The 26,473-nt window shown below is 44.5% G+C and overlaps 1 protein-coding gene across 11 annotated transcripts in view; it reads right to left on the bottom strand.

Moving 5' to 3' along the window:
* LLGL2 (LLGL scribble cell polarity complex component 2) overlaps positions 1-26,473 on the bottom strand; it is a 99,917-nt gene that overhangs the window by 50,747 nt on the left and 22,697 nt on the right. For 9 of the 11 annotated variants that reach the window (XM_053293002.1, XM_053293003.1, XM_053292996.1 and 6 more), the window contains exons 3-4: positions 7,779-7,876; positions 6,387-6,468 (exon numbers count right to left, since the gene is read on the bottom strand). In XM_053293002.1, the coding sequence (XP_053148977.1) occupies positions 6,387-6,468; positions 7,779-7,876 (180 nt within the window). Of the gene's footprint in view, positions 1-4,152; positions 4,263-6,386; positions 6,469-7,778; positions 7,877-10,697; positions 10,745-26,473 lie in introns of those variants that run through there. The other 2 variants (XM_053293004.1, XM_053293005.1) reach the window with 2 other exon arrangements.

Consider the following 26,473-nt stretch of genomic DNA (forward strand, 5'->3'; position numbering starts at 1 on the left):
AACCCATTAAGAGCATCACAGCAGAACGACCCCAGGGACTGATTTGAAGTAGAAGGAACAGAAATCAAACTCCTCACAACCCGGGATAGCTCCACCGCGTGTGAATCTGCAGCCGCAATGCTGCAATGCCGCAATGCACGCAGACCAGATTCTCTTTTTCGCGCACGCACTGCCACCGCATAAGCCTTCAAATTGGTCACATGCTGAATCCTGTCATATTCGAACCAGGTTCTCCTCCACTTGCGCTCTAGTCGCCTACCCAACCGCTTCAGCCCCCGCAGCTTCTCAGTATACCAAGGGGCCATTTTTGCAGCAGGTCGGAAGGGACGCTTAGGAGCAATCGTGTCTACTGCCCTGTTGAGTCCCCTGTTCCAGGTTCCCACCAGGGCACTGACAGAATCACCGGCTGCACCAACGTCAAAATCCTCCAAGGCCTTTTGAAATCCCACTGGGTCCAGCAGCCTTTTTGGATGGACCATCCTAATAGGTCCACCACCCCTGCAGGGGTGGATTGCGGCTGTGAGACCAACCTTAACCAGGTAGTGGTCCATCCATGATAATGGGGAAACCACTGGATCCCCCACCCACGGAATTCATCACCCCCTGATCCGAACAAAAGACCAAATCGAGTGCATGGCTGGCAACATGAGTTGGTTCAGAAACTAATTGGGATAGGCCCATAGTTGTCATGGCCACTATGAGCTCCTGAGACGCACCAGACAAGCCAGCCCCAAAGTGGATATTGAAGTCCCCCAGCACCAAAAGTTTAGGAGACTCCAACACCAACTCCGCGACCAGTTCCATCAGCTCAGTTAGGGAGTCAGTTGGGCAGCGGGGTGGATGGTACACCAACAGAATCCCCAATCTATCCCTAGTTCCCAGCCTCAAAAAGATGCACTCAATATAAGTCAGCTGTCTCACAGGGGCCCTGGTAAGGGAAATGGTATTCTTATGGACCACAGCCACTCCACCACCACCACCCCGCCCACTTCCCCTGGCCTACTCCACGACAGAGTAACCATAAGTAAGCATAAAGATTGGAAACACGAGTGTGGATTACCATCCTTAACTATGGCTGAAGGTGGTATTGTCACCAATGGGACTGGCCCCACTAATGCTAGAAGATAGTTTCCAATCACAGTGGAAGTCAGTTGTTAAAGAAAAGCTTGCTTTTCATGGCTGTTCCCCTGAAGCGCTGCAATCCATGGGTTATGAGCAAGCAAAAAAATCTGGAAAGCAAAGAATATTAGATATGGAATGGCAACAGGAGATAAGTAAGGCCCCAAAACGACTTAAATCATGGAGACTTGATTTTAGCACCACACCAGCTGATTATTGTCAAGCCTTAATAACTTCAAAATATTGTAGAGCATTTGTGCTGGCCCATTTTGACATATTGCCCTCAGCAGTCTAACATGGTAGATATGGTGGGATTCCTTATTCTGAATGTTACTGACCATGTAGTACACAGGTCATAGAGGATGTGGGTCATGTTTTATTATACTGCAATTTTTTATAGGGACTCGCGTGAGTCATTAATTTTACCCTTGATTAAGGATCTACCAGGCAGAAGAGATGAAGCATATATTTTATTTCTCCTGTCAGACCATCAAACCAACGTTCTGCATAACGTGGCTAGGTTTTGTGTAATAGCAATTAGTATATGACAGTATCTAATGCTACTGTATACTCGTAAAGCAGGCCTGCTCAACTTCGGCCCTCCTGCTGATGTTGGCCTAATTGATTGATTAAGTGCTGTCAAGTCGGTGTCAACTCTTAGCGACCACATAGATAGATTCTCTCCAGGACGATCTGTCTTCAACTTGGCCTTTAAGGTCTCTCAGTGGTGCATTCATTGCTGTTGTGATTGAGTCCATCCACCTTGCTGCTGGTTGTCCACTTCTTCTCTTGCCTTCAACTTTCCCCAGTATTAGGGACTTCTCAAGGGAGCTGGATCTTTGCATAATATGTCCAAAGTATGATAGTATGAGCCTGGTCATTTGTGCCTCAAGCAAAAATTCTGGATTGATTTGTTCTCCAGTCCATTTGTTTGTTTTCCTGGCTGTCCATGGTATCCTCAAAAGTCTTCTACAGCACCAAAGTTCAAAAGTGTCAATGTTTTTTTAATCTTGCTTCTTCAGAGTCCAGCTTTCGCATCCATAGAGTGTCATGGGAAAAACCATGGTCCAAACTATTCTAATCTTTGTTAGGTGTAGACACGTCACAGCATCTAAGTATCCTTTCCAAGGCCTTCATTGCAGCCCTACCAAGTGCCAGTCTGGGCGTATTTCTTGACTGCTGGGTCCTTTACTGTTGACGGCTGATCCTAAAAGGCAGAAGCTATCCACCACTGTCAATGTCAGTTTTGGCCTACAACTCCCATAATCCCTGGTTATTGGCCACTGTGGCTGGGAATTATGGGAGCTGTAGTCCAAAAACAGCTGGAGGGCCAAAGATTAGCAGGCCTGTTGCAACGTTATATTGTTGCTATATTGTTGTATGGGCCTGACTTTGTTTTTCTTTTTCTTGCTTCTGTACTGGTCAAAGACTGTAATAAAGTTTATCTATCTGTTCTGATTAGACAAAATGTTCTTATATGGCTACACAATCATTTATCATATTTAGTTTATACATCTGTGCAGAAATAACTAAGTTGTATCAAATTTTTATTAGACCAGAGTCTGGCCGAGACCAACATCCATCATCATGGTTACAGCAAATGTTCGCCTCTTCAGATGAATGCTTCTGTAACCATGAGCAGTGAGAGATGTGTGCAAATTTTAAGCTTGCCATAGCCAAGACTTCAGCATGTCATAATCCAACCCTGCTCTGTGTTACATTCACATTAGTGTTCAAAGGACTGTGGCCTTAATTATGCAAATCTAGTACATGTGCATATATTTAACTGATTGTTCAACTTTTTAAAAGAAATGTGCTCATGAGCTTATGGATGCAATCTCTAATCACCGCTGTTTTCTGACAGGTTGTTCTCTATGCCTGGAAAAAATTCTCCCCTTCTCTCTATATGAGCCCTCCCTCTCTTAAACTCACTTTAGCTAAGCCTTTCCTGAACCACCATACAGCAACTTCTGCTGCCCACAATTCTCCTGCTGATCAGCCCTTTTCTTTCACCATTTTGTCCATTCAACACAAATAAGCCCTGTAGGCAGAAATCTGCCATTTCTGAGCTTTCCACAGTGCTTTACTGACTGAGGGTGTTAAGCTTTTCCCCGCTGCTGCCCCGAAGCTTTGAGATGAGCTCCCTGCTGAAATAAGAGCCTCCCTATCTCAGACAACTTTTAAAAAGTCCTTCAAGACGCATCTGTTCACCCAGGCTTTTAATTAAATACTGTTTTAATAATATTTCAAAACAATGTTAAAAACTAAGTTATTGTAATGTTTTAACTTTTTATGTTGTCATTTGTATTGTTTTATTTTATTGTTTAAACCGCCAAGAGACACAAGTTTTGGGCGGTGTAGAAATATGTTAAATAAAATAAGTTCTCACCAGGGCCAGCCCTAGAACAAGTGGCAGGCAAGGTGCACCTTTGGCACTCTCTCAAAAGTTGAACATAAAGAGAGAGTTACTGTTACTGAACCCATGTATTGCATTTTTAGCCCCCTTTGCAAATCAGATGCACAATTTATTCCTGGCGTAGAAGATGATAAAAATTTCCACGGGAGTGCCTGTACATCTGCATTTATTCATGCCAAACACAAAACAAGATCTAACCATATAGAAGTGCTTTAATTTTGAATAACTAAGATGCCTAGCACCCCCACCCAAGCTGCCTGCCCCTAAATCTGGCCCCAATTCTCACTCAGTTATATGCTAGATAGGTTCATGACCCACATTCCTGCATCTTTCCAAGCTACCTGTTTATATAAGCAAGTCTTGCTTGGCTAATAAGTTTAACTCCTTGCAGTTTGAATGAAACGTATCCCCACCCTGTTTGAGAATGAGTGGTGCATTCTGCTACCTTCCTTTCGCCTTGCATTCTTTGTGTTAGAATGAAGTCAAAAAGGAGTGGTGCCCCAGAATATTCTGTTACAAGCCCAACCTTACCCAACATTTAGGTATTTAAATCAAGCATTCTATCTGACAGAGTCGGACACAACTGAACAGATAAGAAGAAGAAGGATTCTATCTACCTGGGAGGAGGACAATGCATTCCCATGGTTTTTTGACTTTATTTCATACATATTATGGCTACTTGGTCACTGCTTTCCCACCCAACGAAAATAAGTGATACTGAGGTGGTATGAGGACTGGTCCAGAGTTTGCCTATAAACAGAAGAGTGTGCTGAAAAATGTTCAAACACCACAGAGTTCTTCCTCCATAACAATAGAGGCAAAGTTGTTTTAAAATAGTTCAAAGGGGATCTGAGGTTCTTTTAGGCCTGGTGGGATTGTTCAACTGGGAATTTGTATTTATAAAAGTGTTACCCAGGGATCAATCTCCAGGAGATGAGAGAGATAGGATTAGTCATGTAAATGGCTGCTTCAACATATTTCTGCAGTGAAATTACTCCTATTATACATCACATTATATAAATGTGATGTATGGAAAGCCATCTCAATGTAAGAAAAAACGTACATGTGGAAGAGCACGGTTACTTTGTAAATTCGCCAGTGACTGCACACAATAGCTGCCTAAATCCATATATATTTATGGCAAAACACCACATGCCACATTTAGTATGCAACTCTGTGCACATTTCCCCCTTACACAGAGATTATTGATTGATTGATTGATGGAGTGGAGTGGATTTTTATACCACCCTTCCAAAATGGCTCAGGGCGGTTTACAATTAAAACAAACCATTAAAACATTAAAGAGCTAAAACAAAAATTAAAAAACACCACCACAACTAACAATTTTAAAACATTTTAAAACAATTAAACAGTCACAGTAATTAAAAACTCTGAAACTGGGTTAAAATATTAAAACCGATTTTAAAATCCTGGAAAGCCAGGTCAAACAGATACGTTTTAAGGGCTCTCCTGAAGGGTGAGCTGACCTGTGTAGGAGAGATGACAGAACTAGCTGAACTTCCATTCCTCTGCAACAGATCAAAAGGTCAAGGGAGGAGTGCACCACAACCATAGCAGTGGTAACTGAGCAAAGAGGCACTTTTTAGAGTAGCAATTCCCTTCTATTTATTTAGCAAGGGAAGAGCAATGGTACCAAACTCAGCACAGCATCCCTCCAGTGGCTGTTGCGGGTGCCTGAATTATGTTTATTTTTAGATTGTGAGCCCTTTGGAGGCAGGGAACCATCTTAATTTATTTCTATATGTAAAATGCTTTGGGAACTGCTGTTGAAAAGCAGTATAACACTATTCATAGTAGTAGGGTTTTTTCTCCTGAAGGTGGCATAGCAACATTCTTGGAAGATATGCAAACTGCTCCCATTGGACTAGAATTAAGAGCACTTTGTGACTGCTAGGTGCAAGACTAGTTGGTGTGCTCTTCCTCTCCAAATGTTTGCTACTCCACCCAACAGAGAAATGATCTTTTTTGATCTACAGGATGTGCCAGATTCCACAGTGGCAGGTGTGTTGTGCCTATTGTGGCAAAAAATTGCACCTTAAAAGACAGTCACTTTAAGCTTAAGCTCTAGTTCACAAGAATTTATGTCACAATAATGGTGTTTAGGAACATAGGAAGGCCATCTAATGGCGCAGTGGGGAAATGCTTGACTAACAAGCAGAAGGTTGCTGGTTTGAATCCCCACTGTATCGGGCAGCAGCGATACAGGAAGATGCTGAAAGGTATCATCTCACATTGAGAGGGAGATGGCAATGGTAATCCCCTTCTGTATTCTACCAAAGACAACTACAGGGCTCTGTGGTTGCCAGGAATCTACACCGAGTCGACGGCATACTTTACTTTAGCAACATAGGAAGCTGCCATATACTGAGTCAGTCCACTGGTCTATCTAGCTCAGTATTGTCTACACAGACTGGCAGCAGCTTCTCCAAGGTTGCAGGCAGGAATCTCTCTCAGCCCTATTTTGGAGATGCCAGAGAGGGAACTTGGAACCTCCTGCTCTTCCCAGAGCAGCTCCATCTCCTAAGGGGAATACCTTACAGTGCTCACACACCAAGTCTCCCATTCATATGCAACCAGGGCAGACCCTGCTTAGCTAAGCGGACAAGTCATGCTTGCTAGCACAAGACCAGTTTTCCTATTCTCTGTTTCATCTTAAGGGTTTCCCAAGACTCAGTCTAAATTGTGCATAGCAGCTGCATTGCCTTAGAGAAAAGTTCACCCAGAAATTGGTCATAAAATATATTCTGCAGTGATCTATATCAGGCACTAAAATCTACAGACATCTGTACACGTCTGGATCAGGGAGCTTGGTTACCTGAATTCTACTCACCTGGGCAGGAATGAAATGTATTTGCATAACAGTGTTGGTCTCTTCGTGCAAGCCCATGAATTCCACCCCTGGAGCACCATAGCTGAATGGCTGATTGAGGTAAATAGTATTTAAGTCCACATTGATTTCTGTTGCACTCAATTTGCAGCAATTTAGTTCTGTCCTAGAGTAACTGCGATCTCTCCTGCATTTACATTAGAATTTGGCTGAAGCCGCCTTGATATAATGTATCTAGATGGGAAACTAACCAGGAACTTGGAGGCTTGTAGCCAAAATAAATGCAGGAGTCCCTTCCTAGTGTAAATCAAGAGATAAAGCACGTTATAGACACAGGCTTACTGAAACATTTCCTAGTGACATACACAAGGCAAGAGTTGTTTGAAAATCATTTTGAAGTCTGTTAGCAGATTAAATACACATACAGTACTTGTAGAGAGCATGCCCTAGTGCTTGTGCAACACTTAGAATGCTGGCTGGGCAAGATGGGAGGACTGGAAACTGTAAATTCTCAGAGAAGCCCCCTGATGCTGCAATCCCTGCTTCAATAATCCATAACTGGGAAACAGATGGCCCCGTCCTGGCAAGCAAGAGCCTCTTTGAAAGGAAATCCTGCTAGAAGCACCTAAGCCAATGGGAAGGATTCAGACTCTCCTTGAAGGGGAGTCAAGGAAGTTGCTCTTTCTTCCCCCACTTGCATGCTCAGTTGGCTCAGAATCATAAGATTCAGAGTCTTACTAATGCATATGCTATATTGGGGCAGGATGAAAGAGAAGCACCTTCAAAGTGCTCCATTTCTTCGTCCACTATTTTAGGACCACCAACACAGGAAAGCCAAAAGTTTATTTATGGCTTGGATTCAAGCAATAGATATTGTACTGTGTTAAAAATGAGCGCTGCCTCTGCTTCAGAATATTTAAAGCAGACTCTGAATGGAAGTAACAGGAATGAGGGCAATACGTTTATCTACATTATCACTTTATTTTATTTATAGTATTTATACCCCGCCACTCCAGTACACTACTACTTGGGGTGACTCACAATATTAATAAAAACAGAGAGTAGTGCAGCTGGAGACACTTTTATACCAAATTGCAGTTTAGTACATTTTACATTACACATTTTACATGTACACTGGAATCCCCCATTATTTCAAGCCTTAACCAGCTCACCTTGGTTCAAGTCTCGTCTCTGCCACAAACCTACTAGGCAGCCTTAGACAAACCACTATTTTTCAGCCTTACTTCCCCAATCCCAGCCTACAAGATGGGGATCATAATGTTAGAGTTACCAAGATAGTATTCTGTTTATTTCTTGTACACTGAACACCACACATTTGATATGCCTATTGCTGCTGAAAAGCATTCTGCAGTTCATAAGCAAACAAAAGGATACAGTTTGATAGCTCCTGATCGGGTCCCAATGGCCATAAGACGGAGTAAAGGGCTGTAGCCCAGTGCGCTGGGTTGGTGGGGGAAGCCATGTTCAACAGTCTAGTGGAAAAAACAAACAAGAGTTAATTAAAGTATACACAAGAGCAAGTAACCAGTATTTTCCTCCCATCATAATATTCTGGAAGTTTTGGAGTCAGCTTCAGACCATACAATCAGGATCAGTACATTTGTCCCTTTTAGTTTCGAATAAACCATGTTGGACAGAGCCAAAAGAGTCCATGTCAAGAATTAACACCCCATTATTGAAGATTCCATTCCAGAACAAGTTCGAGGAAGCAAGTTTTAAAATCAGTTTAGACAGACATTTGATCATACAGTCCTTCAAAGTTCTGCTCCAGCTTAAGTATGAGTGCTAGAGAAATTCACTTTACTTCCAGGTATTTCTTGAGGTCTCATTTTCACACTGCAAGTTTAAGAAAGGGGTCAACTGTAACACGCAAGGAAAATCCACGTTTTCCTAAAGCAAAGCACCTCTCCAGAAGCAGGCTGGGGGGAGCAGCCAACACGGCATCTTGTTTGACATTTCTCCTACTTTATAAACATAGCCAGCCTCAAGAACTCTGACAGCTACTGTTGAAAGGACTCTTGTGGATATATTCAGACCAATAGTTCACAGAGCCCAGTTAAGTCTCCTGAAAAGTCCTGAAAGGAGGACTCCAGAGCTTGAGGCATCACAGAAACACACACACACACACTCCACAAGTTTCCAAGTGTGTGTGTGGGGGGGGGAGACAGTATATTTTGTTTTGAGTGTCTTTACAACTGATAGTGGGCCTGCCGAATATTGATGTGTATTTTTTGTGGCGATTTGCTCCCTTTTGTTACTCTGAAAACTCCACCAGCCCTGCAACTAAAAGCACTTTTTCTAGAGCTGTTATGGACTGACCAAGTACTTACAAAGCACGTTCTTTACAGGCACACACACAGGAGTGGTACAGAGGTTCAACAGATCATATGTTGGAGGAACTATTCCATGGGTCCTCTTACAGTGTGCCACATGCTGTTTGGGTGCTCTAAGGCTAGGCAGAACGTGAGACTAACAAGATAGAAGAAACCACTGGCAGGTTGCTTGCATCTATTACTTCTGGCCACTTGCAAATGGAGGCTCTTCTCTCACCACAGGGAGATCCTTTCCTTGCACAAATATGCCAGGCAGGGGCAATTGCCATCCCATCCCACCGATAGTGCAGCAAAGACTGCTGCTTCAGGGACTGGAGAAATGCAAAACCTAACCATCCACTGCCAGCAGCAGCTCACTTTGCTACAAGGCTTCCAAATCTACCGGGGGGGGGGAGAATCACGGCTGCAATCAATTTCTTTGCATAGGTTTTACAATTTAGAGCAGCATCTTTTAAAGCCCACCCCTTCCGGCTTCCTGAACTGTGATAGCCTTTTTAGATACAAGGGCATCGTCCCTCCCCACCCCACTGCCCAGCAGGTTAGAGACGCAGAATATTCTGCCAATGATGTAAGAGCAAACTGAAAACTGTTGCAGCCAATGAGCTGCCAGTGTACAAAGAGGATCTGACATCTTTACAAGTAGAGAAAAGCATATGCATTCTTCAGACTTTGAACAAAGGGATAGAATATCGACAGAATGAAGATGTGGCACCTCTCCCCAACACGTCATCTTGAATTTCGGAGATGGGTTATTTTTCAATCTACACACACTATTCTAGAGCAAGATTTGCTACTAAGTCTAGCTCTGGCATTCGCCTGTGTGCTCACAACTTCCTCATGCTCATTCACAGACAAACAGGCAAGATTCAGCCTCCAAGACTTCCCCAAAGTACTTTAGCGTGGTCTGTGAAATCCTGAAAAGCTGCCTATCTGGCTTTAAAGGGGGGAAATGTTAGAGGTCTGCTTGAAACATGAAAGGAAAGGCTCAGAAATAAGGATTCTACAACAGATTCCAGAGGGGTAGCAATATTATTGTTACAGCCAGCATATGAAGCGTCTTGCACCATCTTAAATACTAACAGTTTGGGGTGGGTTTTTTGGTGTGGCATAGACTTTCATGAATGAGAATCCACTTCTGGTGTGGCATAGACTTTCATGAATGAGAACCCACTTCAGATGCGCTAAGCTGGCAAGTAAACACAGAATTCGTATATATGAGAAAGGGTAAGGAGTGGGGACAAAAGGTCATAAAGTTGCACAAAGTATAGTCTGCAATATTTCAATGCAGAGCTTAAGTGTATTAAGCACGATCAATCATTTTATGGCAATATTTTCCCAGCTTTGCTAGACTACTTTAACACCTGTAATCAAATAGAAAGCCTTGCCTCTGATAAAATCCTAAATAAATAGAAAAAGTTATGATAAATTATAGCACAATTTCATGCGGAAGACTCCCTCTGAAGAGTCTCGGTGACAAATGCCAAGTCTCAGGCCAGCAGCAGCCGTGTTCTCAGTGTTCTGAGACTGAAGTCCCACTGGCTTCTGAATGTTGCCATTCTGAACACCAGATTTGTATCCACCAATTCTCTTACATAGAGATGACTTGTACCTATGCAGACAATGAAAGGCCATTGTTTGGAAGTGATGGCATACATCGCATTGCAGGATGAGCAAGCAAATGAACCCGATTGTAGAGTTGATGCTGTTAGGTCTCTTAATAGTGTTGCTTGAGTGGAAATGGGGGGAAAGTGGGCTTCTGGGTTTGTTTTGGGGTCTATGCCTCCAGTGTTTGTTAGGTGATTCAGCATTGCTACCAAATTGTCTCTTTAGATTAAAAGGTAAGCAAGGACAAGTCTACCACCAAAGGTGAGAGAAAACAATATTGTCCAGGATGGACTGAAGAGCAATGATCTTTTGGAGTAATTTTAGCTGGAAGCGGCAGGCAACAAGCAGTGTTCACCTTTTATTCTGGGCCTACAGTAGAGTAAGCTGCCGAGGATCTCTCCCCAGGCACCGCATCTCTCTGCAGGCAAATGCTATATCTGTGAAGAGCAGGCCTTGCTGACTCCTCGGGGTGCTGAACTGGATACGATGTCCATGTACTGAGGACTCCGGAACAGGACTCTTGTCAAGCTGTTTCTTCACTGCAGTAGGAAGGTACTGTCATTTTAACAATGCCTCATAGAAAACCCTCCGGAACCTCTGCCTAATCCTCAACCCATCTAAGTACTCAGGCAGTGTAACAACTAAGAGCTATGAATCTGGAAGTCCCCACCAAATCTGACCTCTGCTATAAACTTACTTGGTAGCCACTTCCGCAACCTCAATGCTTCTTGCCCCACCCACACCTCAATAGAGAGATAATACTGTAAAGATAATCCATGTGAAGTGCCTTTAATCCCCATATTATTAATCTAGATATTTACCACAAGGTAGCTGACCAGTCAACAAATATAGGTCCACTGTGCCTTTCCATCCTTTATGGTTCATCAAAGTGCACAGCTTCCCGGTGAGATCCAGAAGAGGTCAAGATACCAACATACCTGCCCCTGGAATTGCTGGAAATTGCCTTTTCTTAGTGCTCCAAGAAACTAATTGTTGTGGGTGCACATGCAGGGGTGGGGTGGGGTGGGGTGGGGTGGGGTGGGGATGTTGCTGTAGTTTCCATATTCTGTCCTTCTCCCCACCCTCTTTTTGGACATATCAGTTTATTAATATGAGCCAGAGTAACTGATTTAATTATTTCCATCTTGCAATTCACGCATTTTCTAAACAAACTAGCCGACCCCCACAGAGCATCTGTGTGCTCTTTGGGGCCGGCTGTTCCCCACCCCATCCTGTCCCACTCTCTCTTTCCCCTTCTCCCCTCTTTTCCCGCCTCCCCTCCCCCCTCTCTTTCCCCTTCTCCCCTCTTTTCCCGCCTCCCCTCCCCCCTCTCTTTCCCCTTCCCCTCTTCCCCACACTCACCACAGGGCAGTTGCCCCACTCGCTTCCCCGCCCCCTTGCCAGCTATCTTCTCTCCTCACCTGACCATCCCGTCACCAGGCCGCTGCTGCCTCCTCACCTGGGACGGGCCAGGCCGTGCTGCCGCCACCTCCTCACCAAGGATGGGCCAGGTCGTCCTGCCCCAGTGCCTTCCAGTGCCCAGCCAAGGCCTCCTTTCCCTAGATGGCCTGGCCAGGCCAGGCTGTCCCACCCCCAGCGCCTTCTAGTGCCCAGCTGAGGCTGCTGCCGCCTCCTTACTCGGGACGGCCTGGCAAGGCCAGGCCATCCGCCCCCGGCGCCTTCCAGCACCCAGCCGAGGCTGCCGCCTCACCCGGGATGGCCTGGCCAGGCCAGGCCGTCCCACCGCCACCTCCTCTGGCCGTTTTGCGGCTCGCTGCTGCCACCGCCTCCATTTTTTTGCCCAAGGCTGGAACTCTCGCAATGTGTCACAAGAGTTCCACCGCCAAATCCAGGAGGACATGCATGCCAGCTAAGAGAATTAAATATATAGATATGCATACTAGTTTGTTGCTTTAGCACTTGACTTTCACTAAGTAGCCTTAGAAACATATTCTAAAATCTTTGAACATGCAGTTGATGAGATTTTGCAGTGCAAAATCCTATCTCCTAACAGAGAAAGGGGTGGCTGTGAAATTATGAGTTTTCTCTTTATACATGCACTAAGCAAGATTACTCGAAGACCAAGTGCCAAAAACTTCCCAGAAATAAGGGCTTATAGTTACTTGGTGGGACAGTGCTCCTCCATGAAGTCAAATGTTGATGCTGTTTAGTTAGCAGGCTCATAAATATCCATGATCTGAGAAACACACACATTGTAAAGCTCAGTTAATTAGAGGAAATAAACGTAGGAATAGAAGATCATGTGCCATTTGAGAGTTGTCATCCCCTGCCACAAACTCTCAACACTGATGTACAAGGCTTCTGACCTAGATTTGTACCTTTCGTTTTGTACCTATCTGCTTTCACTTCCGATACGAGTCAGAAGTTGCATGACTGGCTCAATTTTATATCACCAAGTACCAATAGACTAAAGAAGCAGGTGAACTTTGAGTGGGGTGGGGAGGAAGAGAGAACAATGAAGCCTTAGAACAGCGCCTTGTAGAGAGACTCTCAGAAAGCAAGGTTGCAACAGCAACCTTTAATAGCCCTTTTGTTTTGTTTTCAGACCAGGTGGAAAGTGCCTTCCTTCCAATGTGAAAGTCCATTTTAAACTAGGAGTTCAGGGCAGGCAGCAATTGGAAGCATTTATAAACAGACAAGAAGCTAACCCAACTCCAGCACAAAACTGAACGGATTAGATTAGCAGCTGTTTCTCCCACTTCTTGCCAAACACTGGCATTCATTATCATTTTACAACTGTGAAGGCAACAGCTGCTTTGCTGCATTCTCCTTGAGAAAGCAAACAGAAGTCTAGGCAGCGGTGAATCACATTTTCACAACTGCAGAGTCAATGAGACAGACTGTTTACATCAATTAACAGGGCAGGTTGGAAGAGACAGAGAAAGGTGGAAAAACCCTCTTAGGTATGAATTAAGTGGAATGCTTCCAGTTAGGTAAAACACAAGTGAACCAGCCTGTCTGGCAACTGAACCTTGCCAATCAGCTAACTCGACATTGCCAGTTGAGACACGCCTGCCCTACAGGGCTTAACTTGAGCCTAACTGAGAAGAGGGAGGTACCAGTTTCCTTTTTGTAAAAGAGATAATTCTGTGCTGCCCATTGGTCTGATTGACAATTTCTGCAACAGGTAGCCACAGGTGCTCTTCAGTTCCCAAGCAGCTTCTTCAGTTAGGCCTCCACAGGTGGTTTTGTTGTCAGCAAGCACGTAGCTCATTCAGAAGGCACTTCCTAGTCACAATGTTCCTTGCTCTCTAGGCATTATAAGGAACAGTGATCTCAGGAAACTGGCAACCATTTGCAATATTGAATCGATACATCCTCTGTTGCAAGCTTTAAGTTAAAATCAGCAAGGAAATCTTCCACCAATGGATATGCTGGAAGGGGAGCAGGAAGGCATTTGAAGCAAACTGTTCTTGGCAGATAGTTCCTGGTGTAGTCAGTGTCATTCTATGAGGGTCGGGCAGGGCAAGAAGACTGCTGAGCTAGGTCTCCTACCACACCATGAAATTTGATGGGGTGGGGAAGGTAATATTGAGTCTGTACATTGCAACATGGATAATGGAGTTTCTTTTTTTAATCATCCACAGTTTTTGGAACGATGGTTGCCCTCTTACATATGTTAAAAATGCTTGAACAAAACAGACACTCAATGTTATATTTGCCAGTTTACTGTAAAATAAAGAGAAAAGGCATATATTTAAGTATGGAACTACCTGGCAGTCATCTCAAAATAAGAACAAGTTATGATCAGTATGTTCAGGAAGTCCATTAGAATCAGGATTGAGAGGTAAGGGTCTAATATAAAAAAGGGATACATAAATAGACATTCTACAGCAGTTTGACATTTCTTTACTTTGGCAAACACCGTGACTTGTAAAAATCAAACCTGAATTTGGCTGCCATTATATATCACTTCTTTTTACATTTCCTATATGCTCTGGTTTTTATTTGGAAAAATGCTAGAGTTCTTTCCATTTTGTATCTTTGAAAAGAGGAGAAAAGTAACTGCCTAGACCAAAAGCTTGCAGCTTGTGAGGAAAGGTCCCCGCTGCCTGCCAAGCAGCACCTGGAGCCCCACTTGCCCGCAGCTCACCTCACCTGGCCACTTGATACTGCAGGCTGGAGCACATACAGGTACTTTCCCATTCTTCTTGCAATACGTTTTGCAATGTGAATTGCAAATACACAAAGGAGGAACACAGCACACAGAGAAGAAAAAGAAAATGAGCATGCTGGTGTGGGTATAGCCACAAGGCAAACAGGAGTCTTCCCTGTGCCATTTGGGAAAGATCCTTTAGAAGAAAGCATGTTACAACACTAAGACAAGAGACTGGAAGAGCCAGTTTGCTTTGGTAGGACCTAGAAGTCCGAGCTAAATGCAATTTTAAATTCCAGTAAGAAAAACCTTACATAATGGACAACATTGTAAGTAAATGAGTTTGGACACCACTATGAATGGCCAGCATCTAGAACAGATGTTAAAAATGAAATTTGCAGGAGCTGAATATATAAGACATTTAGGGTTGTTTTCGTTTAAGGAAGATTTAAATTTAGAAAGATTTAAAGATTAGAGCAAACAAGGAAGAGATACTGGATGTGTGCATGAATGAAGCCACTAGATCTGGTAAAATGGAAATTATGAAGGGTAATCTAAGCAAAAACCCGTTTATTTCAGAGAATTCCTTCCCTGGGTAATCCATGGGAGCCACTTTCACAAAGCCCATCCATCCTACTGCTTGTATTGAAGTATAATACAATATTTATAAGGGGTGGGGGATTCAGTGTTATATGGCTTATCAGCTAGAATACACACCAGATACTTGTTTCTGCATAGATTCCAACACACAGAGCACACACATGGTTTCCCTGCATAAAGGAAAGGAAAGGTTGTGCCATTGAGTCAATGTGGACTCCTGGAGACGACAGGAGTGGTTTACCATTGCCTTCTCCTGTTCAGTATGAGATTATGCCTTTCAGCACCTTCCTAAATCGGTACTGCCCGATATAGGCATTTCCCATATTCTGGAAAACACACCCCAATATTCTTGATTTCATTGCTTCCTTGCTCTTCATCACAAATCCCCACACTGTTTACCTGTCCCTACCTACCGCCCTGTAGAAACAGGTGTGGGGGAAGGGGACAGAGCACCAAGGAGAGGCGACAGTATAGGCATGTAGTGATCAACCACCCCTCGCCGACAGAGTTAACCAGAAGTGAACCCTGTCCTGACTGACAGGCTAGTGAACTCCAGAGCTCAGCCAATCAGTATACCAGGTGGGTGGGGCCTAGAGAGCCACTGGAACAGAAGAGTTCTTTGTTGGAGAAACAGCTAGGCTGGAGATGTGAGAAACACGGGCAGAAAGGCTTTGTGAGGAGCAATGGAGTTTTGCTCCCTCATGGTCAAACCTAGCTTTGATATTTCTTTCATGGAATGACCTCTGCAGCTCCTTGAAAGGCAGGAGGACAGGAAACCTGAATTCTTATCCAGGATTTGGTGAGTTAGACAAAGGAAGCCAGGACTTAGGGCTTCAGGCCCCTGGGGGTGGCAGCCTGGGTTCTTTGAACCTGTTTGCCCAGTGGTGGCTCCATCCCTATTGGGGAGTATAGTCTAGGAAACATTTGTTTAGTCAGATTTTGTGTTAGACTTTCTGTTTTCTTTTGTGTGCGCTTTGTATATCCCTGACACTGGTATATTATTGTTTATCTGCAACGTAACTAAACTAAGCAACACTAGCCTTTGCTCATCCAGCCAGATCATTGCAAACAGCTTTGTAAACTCTAACTGTCCTTTTGTATTTTCCTACATACCTGTTCCTTGCAACTGGGTACACAATTTTTAAAGTGATCTGCCCCAACTTCATTTGGAGTGTTTTTGTAGTTTTTGTAACCTACTGAGTATTTTTACCTGTAACTAAAAGCTGGGAAAACCTCAGACAGAAGTAGTCTGTGGCATGTGAATAAAACTGTTTCTCTTTTTGTTCTTTTCTTTTACAAGCCTCAACAGAGTGGATTTTTAACTCAAGCGGGGGGCTGAAAGGGGGCTTTTTCTCTGGTGCAAAACACACTTCAGGAGCTCAGCAGCTATTAGCTTTCCCACCACATGCACAATTTTTGTATACTTTTCCAACAGAAAAATAAGGAGAGTTTTCCCTGGGATTTCCACCCAAGCCCGGGGGTGGGTGGGATGGTCGAGCTCTGTCGATAAGCGGGTGGTGGTGGCAGCCTTTAGAACCTACCAAAAATAAAGAAGAGTTTTAGGAGTAGCCTTTGCCAGAAAGCTCTGCAGAGATGAGTCAGCATTTCTTTCCTTCATGTGAGCTTGCTCTGAGACAAAGGCTAAAATCCGTTACAAGGCAGCATTCCTCAGTAAAAGTTATAGAAAAGGAGAGTTGCCTCCAAAGAAGAGATTCATACTCTGTGTGTGTTATGAAGACAGGTATATGCAACAGGTTATTGCATGCAGCAAATCCAGCACCTGTTAGGAGTCATCCTCTCTCTCTCTCTCTCTCTCTCTCTCTTAACCTCCTGCCTATTGCTACAAATCCAATCCTTCTACCACCTATTTCAAATTTAGGGTAGGGTACCTAATCTAGTATTTGAAATTAGGACCAGCAGGCATGGTTGTAATAGTTGCATTGATTTGTATACTCAATGGTGACTTTTAAATCTGTTTTTTCTAGTAGCTGAACACGCACACACACAGAGCCAGCAACTCAGAACATAGGGGTGGTCCTTCCATATGACAAGGTGAAATGGTCACCTCGAGCAGTGGTTTATTGGCATGCGAGCAGGGTGACAAACTGCCCCCATCTCCTCATCTGCCTCCCTTTCCACGTCTCTGCATTGGAGCAGCTCTGAGCAGTGGCTGTGCTAGTACTCAAAGAGTATTTCCTCTTTACCAGTGGACATCTGCATTGGCACAAGTGTACCCTTCACCTCCTTTTTGTATGTTGCTGGGCTGATATCAAAAGCGGGAGGGCGCAGAATAGGAAATGAAGGAAGGGTGACAGAGTACTGGAAACCAGTGTTCCCTGCAACTTCCATAATCCCCAGCCAAAGACCACTGCAGCTGGGGATGCTGGGAGTTGTAGCCAACTACAACTGGGAATACCTGTTACAGGGAACACATCTATAGAGCCCTTTCTACTTCCTCCCTCCTTCAAAACTTCATATCGCAATCAAGGAAAAGGGTGGAGGAGGAGCATGTGCACATCATGTGGTGATTACAGAAAAATGGGAGGCAAGTGAGTGCTTGCACGTGCACCCTCCCCACAAAAGTTATCATTGCTGCTGCTTGAAAAATAAAGAGGGGAAGGAGGATGCATGCATAATTTGGTGCCCTGCCTCAGGTCTGGGTTTCCACTGCCTGAATACATCACACAAAGTTGTTAGTATCATGAGTCCAGTGCCCCTTTGTTTTAGAGCCATACATTATAAAGCACGCACACATTAACCTAGTAGAATATAAGGCAAACACCTAGGGCAGAGGCAACGAGATAAGCCACTGGTCTATATTATTCAGAGAGCAGATGCAGCAAATCTGAAAGAATTATGGACAAATGAGGGCTTAATACTTGGAATGCATCTATTTACCAAGCCTATATATCTGGTTCCTGCAATGCCGAATTTGCTGTATTGCAGAACAGCTCAACAGTTAACCACTATACAAGGGGGGATGCCAAGAAGTTTCTCTTCCATCAGAAGCTCAGGGTTACCAACAAATACAATAACTCCAATTCTCAAGCAGTCAGGAAGTTCTGTTTTCTATCCAGTTCTGAAGACAAGCAACAGGCCATACACTGAGGGAAATAAGTATTTGATCCCCTGCTGATTTTGTCCATTTGCCCTGTGACACAGAAATGACCAGGCTATAATTGGAATGGTAGGTTTATTGTAGCTGTGAGAGACAGAACAACAACAAACAAACCCTCAAAAGCCCAGTGCCCAAAAGTCAGCGATGGATTTGCATTGTAGTGAGGGAAATAAGTATTCGATCCCCTATCAACCAGCAAGATTTCAGGCTCCCAGGTGTCTTTTCACTATATGCAGGTAACGAGCTGAGATGAGGAACACCCTCTGTAAGGGAGTGCTCCTAATCCCAGCTTGTTACAGTACCTGTATAAAAGACACCTGTCCATAGAAGCAAGCAATCACTCAGCTTCCAAACTCACCACCATGCCCAAGACCAAAGAGCTGTCGAAGGATGTCAGGGACAAGGTTGTAGACCTGCACAAGGCTGGACTGGGCTACAAGACTATCGCCAAGCAGCTTGGTGAGAAGGTGACTACAGTTGGCACGATAACTCGCAAATGGAAGAAACACAAAACAACTGTCAATTTCCCTCGGTCTGGGGCTCCATGCAAGATCTCACCTCGTGGAGTTGCAATGATCATGAGAACGGTGACAAAGCAGCCCAGAACTACACAGGGGGAACTTGTCAATGATCTCAGGGCAGCTGGAACCATAGTCACCAAGAAAACAATTGGTAACACACTACGCCGTGAAGGACTGAAATCTTGCAGTGCCCGCAAGGTCCCCCTGCTCAAGGCAGCACATGTACAGGCCCGTCTGCAGTTTGCCAATGCACATCTGAATGATCCAGAGGAGAACTGGGCGAAAGTGTTGTGGTCAGATGAGACCAAAATCGAGCTCTTTGGCATCAACTCAACTCGCCGTGTGTGGAGGAGGAGGAATGCTGCCTATGAGCCCAAGAACACCATCCCCACCGTCAAACATGGAGGTGGACACATTATGCTTTGGGGGTGTTTTTCTGCTAAGGGGACAGGACACCTTCACCGCATCGAAGAGACAATGGACGGGACCATGTACCGTCAGATCTTGGGTGAGCACCTCCTTCCCTCAGCCAGGGCATTGAGAATGGGTCGTGGATGGGTATTCCAGCATGACAATGACCCAAAACACACAGCCAAGACAACAAAGGAGTGGCTCAAGAAGAAGCACATGAAGGTCCTAGAGTGACCCAGCCAGTCTCCAGACCTTAATCCCATAGAAAATCTGTGGAGGGAGCTGAAGGTTCGGGTTGCCAAACATCAGCCTCGAAACCTTTCTGACTTGGAGAGGATCTGCAAAGAGGAGTGGGACAACATCCCTCCTGGGTTGTGTGCAAACCTGGTGGCCAACTACAAGAAACGTCTGACCTCTGTGATTGCCAACAAGGGTTTTGCCACCAAGTACTAAGACATCTTTTGTGAAGGGATCGAATACTTAGTTCCCTCACTACAATGCAAATCCATCGCTGACTTTTGGGCACTGGGCTTTTGAGGGTTTGTTTGTTGTTATTCTGTCTCACAGCTACAATAAACCTACCATTCCAATTATAGCCTGGTCATTTCTGTGTCAGAGGGCAAACGGACAAAATCAGCAGGGGATCAAATACTTATTTCCCTCACTGTACATCACTGTAAGTGCAGTTAGTAGGTTCTAATTTCATAACAAAAAACCCTCCACTATCTGTAAGCAAAACATTTTACTCTATTGAATGTGCAAGTATCCCAGGAAGAACGAAGAGTGAGAGAGATGAACAACTTATGGCTATATTAACATGTTCCTGCTTCCACACCAGCTAGAGTCTACATAGGCTGCCCAGCAACCTGCAACAAGTATTACAGACCGGAACAGGGACAGGACTGTTGCATGACAGCCATGAAAGTGGGACAGGACTGTTGCATGACAGCAGATTTCTATCCCTAGAGTAGAAAACTCTATAGAAAACCTTGCATTGGGTCAAGGTTGGGAAGGGGCATAAGCCTTATACTGAGACACATTTCTTGTTTAAGAGTTCCACTTCATTGATAATGCACCTCAAGGTGACCACCCTAAATCTACTTTACTTTGATTGCAGAAGTGCAAGGTTGACATTCTAGGCTGAACAAGACTTGCTAACAGGGGCAGTTCCTATGCCTAAAATCAGTCACAGGAATAGCCCCATTATTAATGAGGCAGGGGAAGGAAGGAAGATGGCAGTACTCCATGCTCCCTCCCACCTGTCCACTGAGTCAAGGACTGAAAGCTGGGCTGCTATTTGGAGGATTTAGATAGTTTAGTTTCACTTTTGTCTGTACAACCAAACATCATTAAATGAAAACGTATCCCACATCACTCATCACAAGGTCTTCTCATTATGTAAATAGGGCCTAATTGGTGGTTCTCAAGTCTAGTGCACAGTCTTAAACATCTGTGCAAGTTCATGTTATTTTCAAGGAGCATTAACACAAACAACTAAAAAGCAAACAACCTCACTAGGTGTGTGGCCTTCATAAATCTACAAACAGGTATTGTACTCTCTCACACACCTGTCCAGTATTACTCCCTGAAGATCACAACAATGTTTACACTAGGAGCCCTCCAAATTTAATTCTGTCCCATGAGCTTAACAGAACATGCACATACTTCTTGGCTCCCTTGAATCATGTGTTTAATATATAGACCCAATTTGCTTGTATCAGACCTTTTTAGTATCAATCTCCCCTGTAGAAGTAGCATTTGCAATATTGAAATCTTCCCTCTATATGAAAGAGAGGCTTCTATACCTCCCACCCCACACCCCATTTCTTGTTAGAAATTCAAGGAGCATGTTATCTTTACAAGGTTTGATAAACCCCTTGATAGTCATGTTTGCCGAGGCTGAACATGTGTTCAAGTTGCCGTGGTAGTGCTATTTGTATCCACAGGTTAAAAAAGCAATGGTTATCCAGAGACATTGAAATCAGTGTAGCATGTCTTAAATATAAAGTTTTGAAATTTTCTAGTGGGAAGGTCAGCTCATTCTATCATATTTTATGCCACCTAAAAGGATCCTTCACCAGGGAAAAACAAACATTCCATTTAGCCACAATCCCCACTGGGAGAAAAGCTTTCCCTTATAGAGTGCAAACAGTTAAGTGAGAAGAGGTAACCTGGTACCTGTTTGGAGATCTATGGAACTGAGTAAATGGTTAACCACCTAAGGCATTCTGGCATTTGAAAGCATTTAATGATTGGAACAGAACTTTCAGGATGTCTACTTCAAGCCAGTAATATAAGTGACATTACAGATTACTTCCTTTCCTCATTTCACATGCACTCTTTTAAGGAGTTTACTGAAACTCAAGGTGGTAAAAATTTTCATATTGTACACATGCAATAAGAATAAGGCCCCCACTTTTTAAAAAGCAAGTTTCATCCAATGTTATTTTGGCAAGCATATGCACAGCATACCTCAAGATGGCTCTGCATTGGACACAATGAGCATCACAAACATGGCATTTGAACATCTTAAGTCAACATACTTTAATTAAAGAGCTGAGCAATATTTTAAAAGGGTATTAAATATGTTTTCCACACTCCTGCTTCACACTTTAGCAAATGAAATAAAGTGTGAAAAAGCAGTCCCAGGAAAAGTATATCACACTTCCCTACACCTTGACTATCACCAGATTTAGCAGAAATGGAAGGGCCACTTGACACATGTTTTATGGAATTTGTTGCCATTAGATGTGGTGATAGCTTAATGGCTTTAAGAGAGCATTACCAATATCTATTAGTCATGATAGTAATGTGGAATTTCCATTTGTCACCTGTTCTTTAGTCAAAGCCCTCAGAGAAGCATGCAATAATACACATTAGAATATAAACCATAACACTCCTCAAAACAATAAGGTAATGCAGCAGATAGAATGGCAGCAAAAAATCCAGAATAACCTAGAAGGCCTTGGCAAACAGAAATGCTTTCATTCAGTGTTGAAAATACTGGAATCAGGGGCGGAACCACCACTGGGTGAAAGGGTTCAAAGAACCCGGGCCGCCCACCAATCAGGGTCCGGCTCCAGCACGGCCCCAGACACGCCCCCGCATCTGACATCAGACACGGGGTGGAGGGGCTAGGGGGTTGCAGCGGCAGGTGGAAAGGGGCGGGGGAAGCTGGCAGGCATACAAGGACGACCCACCCGATCCCAAGAAGGCGAGATGAAACTTGGGCAGAAAGGAGCCAGCAGCAACCCAGTCCCAGGCAGGTTTACTCAGAAGTTAGTTTGACCAAGTTCAATAGGGATTATCCCCAGGAAAGGCGAGGAGGTTGTCATCCGTCCATGCCTATGTAGTTAAAGCTGCATGTATGCACTTACATGGGAGTAAGCTCTATTGAGCAGAATGGGATTTACTTCTGAGTAAGCCCAGGACTGATCTGCGACTTCCCTCCTCTTCTGGTGGTAAGAGCTGAGAGAGAACTCATAAGGGGGCTGGGGGCAGCTGCAACAAAACTATCAAGTTAGTTCAGTTCTCTCCATTTCCATGAGAATAGCCGGGCTTGTATTCAAGCCTTTACTTCTCCCTGGTCCCCACGCCTGTGCTACTGAAGCCCCCAGGCAGCAGCAGAGCCACTGGCCAGCAGGAGGCGGCGGGGGTGGTGGTGGTTGGCTTTTGCCTCCAATCCCGGTGGCTCCGTCAACTTTGAAGGGGGCTGGGCCAGGCTGCAGCTCCACGCGGCCTGCCTGGGTGGAGGATGTAAGTGAGTTTGCGTTGCTGTGTGGGGTGCTGTGCTGTGCTTGGGGCTGGTCAGTGTGGAAGGACGAATGTGACGTGCACAGGAGCTGGTCTGGGATAGCTGAACAGGAAGGCAACACAGGCTTTGCTGTGAGGGAGTCAGACCAGGCACGGGGGCGGGGCTAGCCAGGCTGCGTCTGACGTCAGATGCAGGGCCAGAGGCTGCGGTGGCCGCACATGGGGTGCTGCCAGCTTCACTACGCTCCTGACTGGAATGGCACCAGCTGTATCTCTTTGGGAAAGGGATTCCAAGGAGTCCATGCTCAGAGGCAGAATGCCACTGAATACCAGTTGGTGGGAAGCAACAGTGGGAGAGGGCTGGCAGCCTACATGCCCCACTTCTGCGTTTCCTGAAAGCATCTATTTGGCTACCGCGGGAAGCAGGATGCTGAACTAGATGGACCTTTGTCTGATCCAGCAGGACTCTTACATTCTGTGTTCCGGGCACTCATGCACAGCTGTGCCTGCCATGAAGCAGGAAACCTGGACAGACTATACACACATCTATCCAGCTTGCTGATCTTGTGAATGAGTATCTGTAATGATTAGCAGGGCTGGGGAGGGGGAAATACAAAATCTCTCCTCTAGCTGCAAGGAGTTTCGGGTAGGCTGCCACCAACCACTTTTTATGTGAGCCGATTCACTCTTCCAAAGAAATATCCTGGGAGAGAAAAGTGGAAAATACCCCTCCCTACAAGAAAGGCTTGAGCAGTCTTAGGCCTTCAAGAGCATGCGATTGGGGCAAGACCCAATAAGGAGAGACACGAACAACAAGGATTTATTAATAATTAATAAGAGAAACAGCTTGTCTTGGGGCTGCAAACAGCAACCCTCTATGCGATTTGGTGTTGCAGGCTTGCAACCTTCATCTTGGACACCTGAGTTCATGGGATTGTGACTCTGCACATGCCCATGTTTGACAAATACACAGTATGGTCGCTTGGCACAAGTAAACATGGGGCAGCACTGCACAAGGTCAGGTTAACAAATGGCCACAGGGAGATCCCCATGGCTTCTCTTTTGCAAAATGGGAGGAAGCTAGCAAGCAGACTCGGGTCAAAGAGACCTTCACAAGCGAAATAGCTAACTCCCTTTGCAATGGGATTAGCTTCGCTAATTACTTTCACAACTACTCAGATAAGCATGGCACACCCCCAGCCTCCTATCTCCATGTGTTAATGAGCTGGCGAAGACCCACAGGTAGGATCCTTAACAGAAAAAGAAACCGATCTTTCTCAGGAAAAGATGTTCCCATCTCCAATAAGGCTTTTGAGTTTACCCATACCGTACCCTACACACACACACCTCTCCACCAGCCATTCCAGCTTTTGTTTCTTAAAGATCAAACCCACTTGATTGGTTCATGTAAACATGAACTTCTTTGTTATACCCAAGTTTCAGCCCCTGCAATCAGGGTGCTTGATTTATGTATTGCCTCAGGATAGGTTTCTGAGTACAAATACCCCTGGCCCAGCCACATAGCCTTGGGATCAGGTTTGGAATCAGACTCCACTTGCATCTTTACCCTATTGGTTCTCAAGGGTTCAAGCTATAGCTCTTTGCTCCTCACCCTTTCTTTCTCCAGCTTTTCTGCTGCCTTCTCCTTGCAAGGAAGTCTACCTGCGTACCCCAACCTGCAAGTGTATTCAATGAATCGGATTGTACACCAATGAATCGGATCAGTAATACTAACTTGCTATCCATTTTAAATTCCCTTGCTCCATTCTCTCTCCTCTTTAACCCTTCATCTTTGTTCTTCCTCAAGCAAAGCCTTAAGCTAATTCATTGACAATTTGGACCTTAAGCTAAAACACCACTGCTAGAGGCTCTAGTTAATACCGTTGGTTAAGATTTTATTGCCTCCTCACCTTACCTAATCAATTTTATTTTCCTGTATACCGATAATCCCGAAATAAATCATCTGATTGTACCATATTTGTTTCTTCTGCATTTTCCAAACCAAAACTTTGCACAAGTTTATTCTGCAATGAACTGTTCCATTTATTTATTTATTATTACGAATTTTATACCGCCCTTCCAAAAGGCTCAGGATGGTTTATATTAAAAACACCATTAAAATCAATTAACAATTAAAACATCATAAAACAATTAAATAGACAGAACAATTTAAAAACAAATTTTAAAAAGCTGAGAAAGCTTGATTGAAGAGATGTGTTTTCAGAGGTTTTTTAAAAATTGCCAGAGATGAGGAGGCTCATATCTTAGTAGGGAGTGCATTCCACAATCTTAGGGCAGCAACCGAGAAGGCCTGTCTCTGTGTAGCCACTAAACGAGTTGGCTGCAACTGGATATGGACCTCCTCAAATGACCTCAATGGGCAGTGGGGCTCATAGCGAAGAAAGCACTCTCTTAAATACCCAGGGCCTAAGCCGTTTAGGGCTTTGTAAGTTATAGCTAGCACTTTGTATTTTGCCCAGAAACCAATTGGCAGCCAGTGTAGCTCCATCAACAGAGGAGTAATGTAGTCTCTCTGAGATGACCCAAAGACCAACCTGGCTGCCGCATTCTGAACCAACTGAAGTTTCCGGACTACATACAAAGGCAGCCCCACGTAGATCGCATTACAGAAGTCAAGCCTGGAGGTTACCAACAAATGTACCACTGTTTTGAGGTCACTGATCTTGAGAAACGGGCACAGCTTGCATATCAGCCGAAGCTGATGGAAAGCATCCCTAGCCACTAATTCAACCTGAGAAACCAGGAAGAGGTCTGGATCCAGAAGTACTCCCAGACTGCAAACCTGTTCCTTTTGGGGAAGTGTGACCCCATCTAGAACAGGTAGATCAAAATCATCTCTAGAGTTCTGACCCCGCACAGTAAATACCTCCATCTTATCTAGATTCAACTTCAGTTTATTCTCCCTCATCCAGCCCATTACTGCTTCCAGGCAGGCATTTAGGGAGAATATGCCAACTCCTGAAGAAGTTGACATGGAGAAGTAGATCTGGGTGTCATCAGCATACTGGTAACACCCAGCTCCAAATACCCTGATGATCTCTCCCAGCGGTTTCATGTAGATGTTAAAAAGCATTGGAGAGAGTATGGAGCCTTGAGGGACAACATACTTAAGCTCAGATTTCGAAGAGCAACAATCTCCAACCGACACCATCTGAAATCTGTCTGAGAGGTAGGAGTGGAACCACTGTAAAACAGTGCCTCCCACCCCCAACACTCTCAGACATTTCAGAAGGATACTATGGTCAATAGTATCGAAACACGCCGAGAGATCCAAAAGGACCAACAGAGTCACACTTCTTCTGTCAATTCCCAATTGGAGATCATCCATCAGGCCAACCAAGACAGTCTCCACCCCATAGCACGCCCGAAAACCAGTTTGAAATGGGTCTAGATAATCAGTTTCCTCCAAGACCCCCTGGAGCTGAGAGGCTACCACCCTCTCAATTACCTTGCCCAGCCATGGGAGATTGGAAACAGGCCTATAATTGCTCAACTCTGAGAGATCTAATGCAGGCTTCTTTTGAAGAGGTCTAATAATGGCCTCATTAAGACAAGGAGGCATCCTGCCCTCCCTCAGAGAAGCATTTATT

This window comes from Hemicordylus capensis, chromosome 2 (genome assembly GCF_027244095.1).
Source record: "Hemicordylus capensis ecotype Gifberg chromosome 2, rHemCap1.1.pri, whole genome shotgun sequence".
NCBI lineage: Eukaryota > Metazoa > Chordata > Lepidosauria > Squamata > Cordylidae > Hemicordylus > Hemicordylus capensis.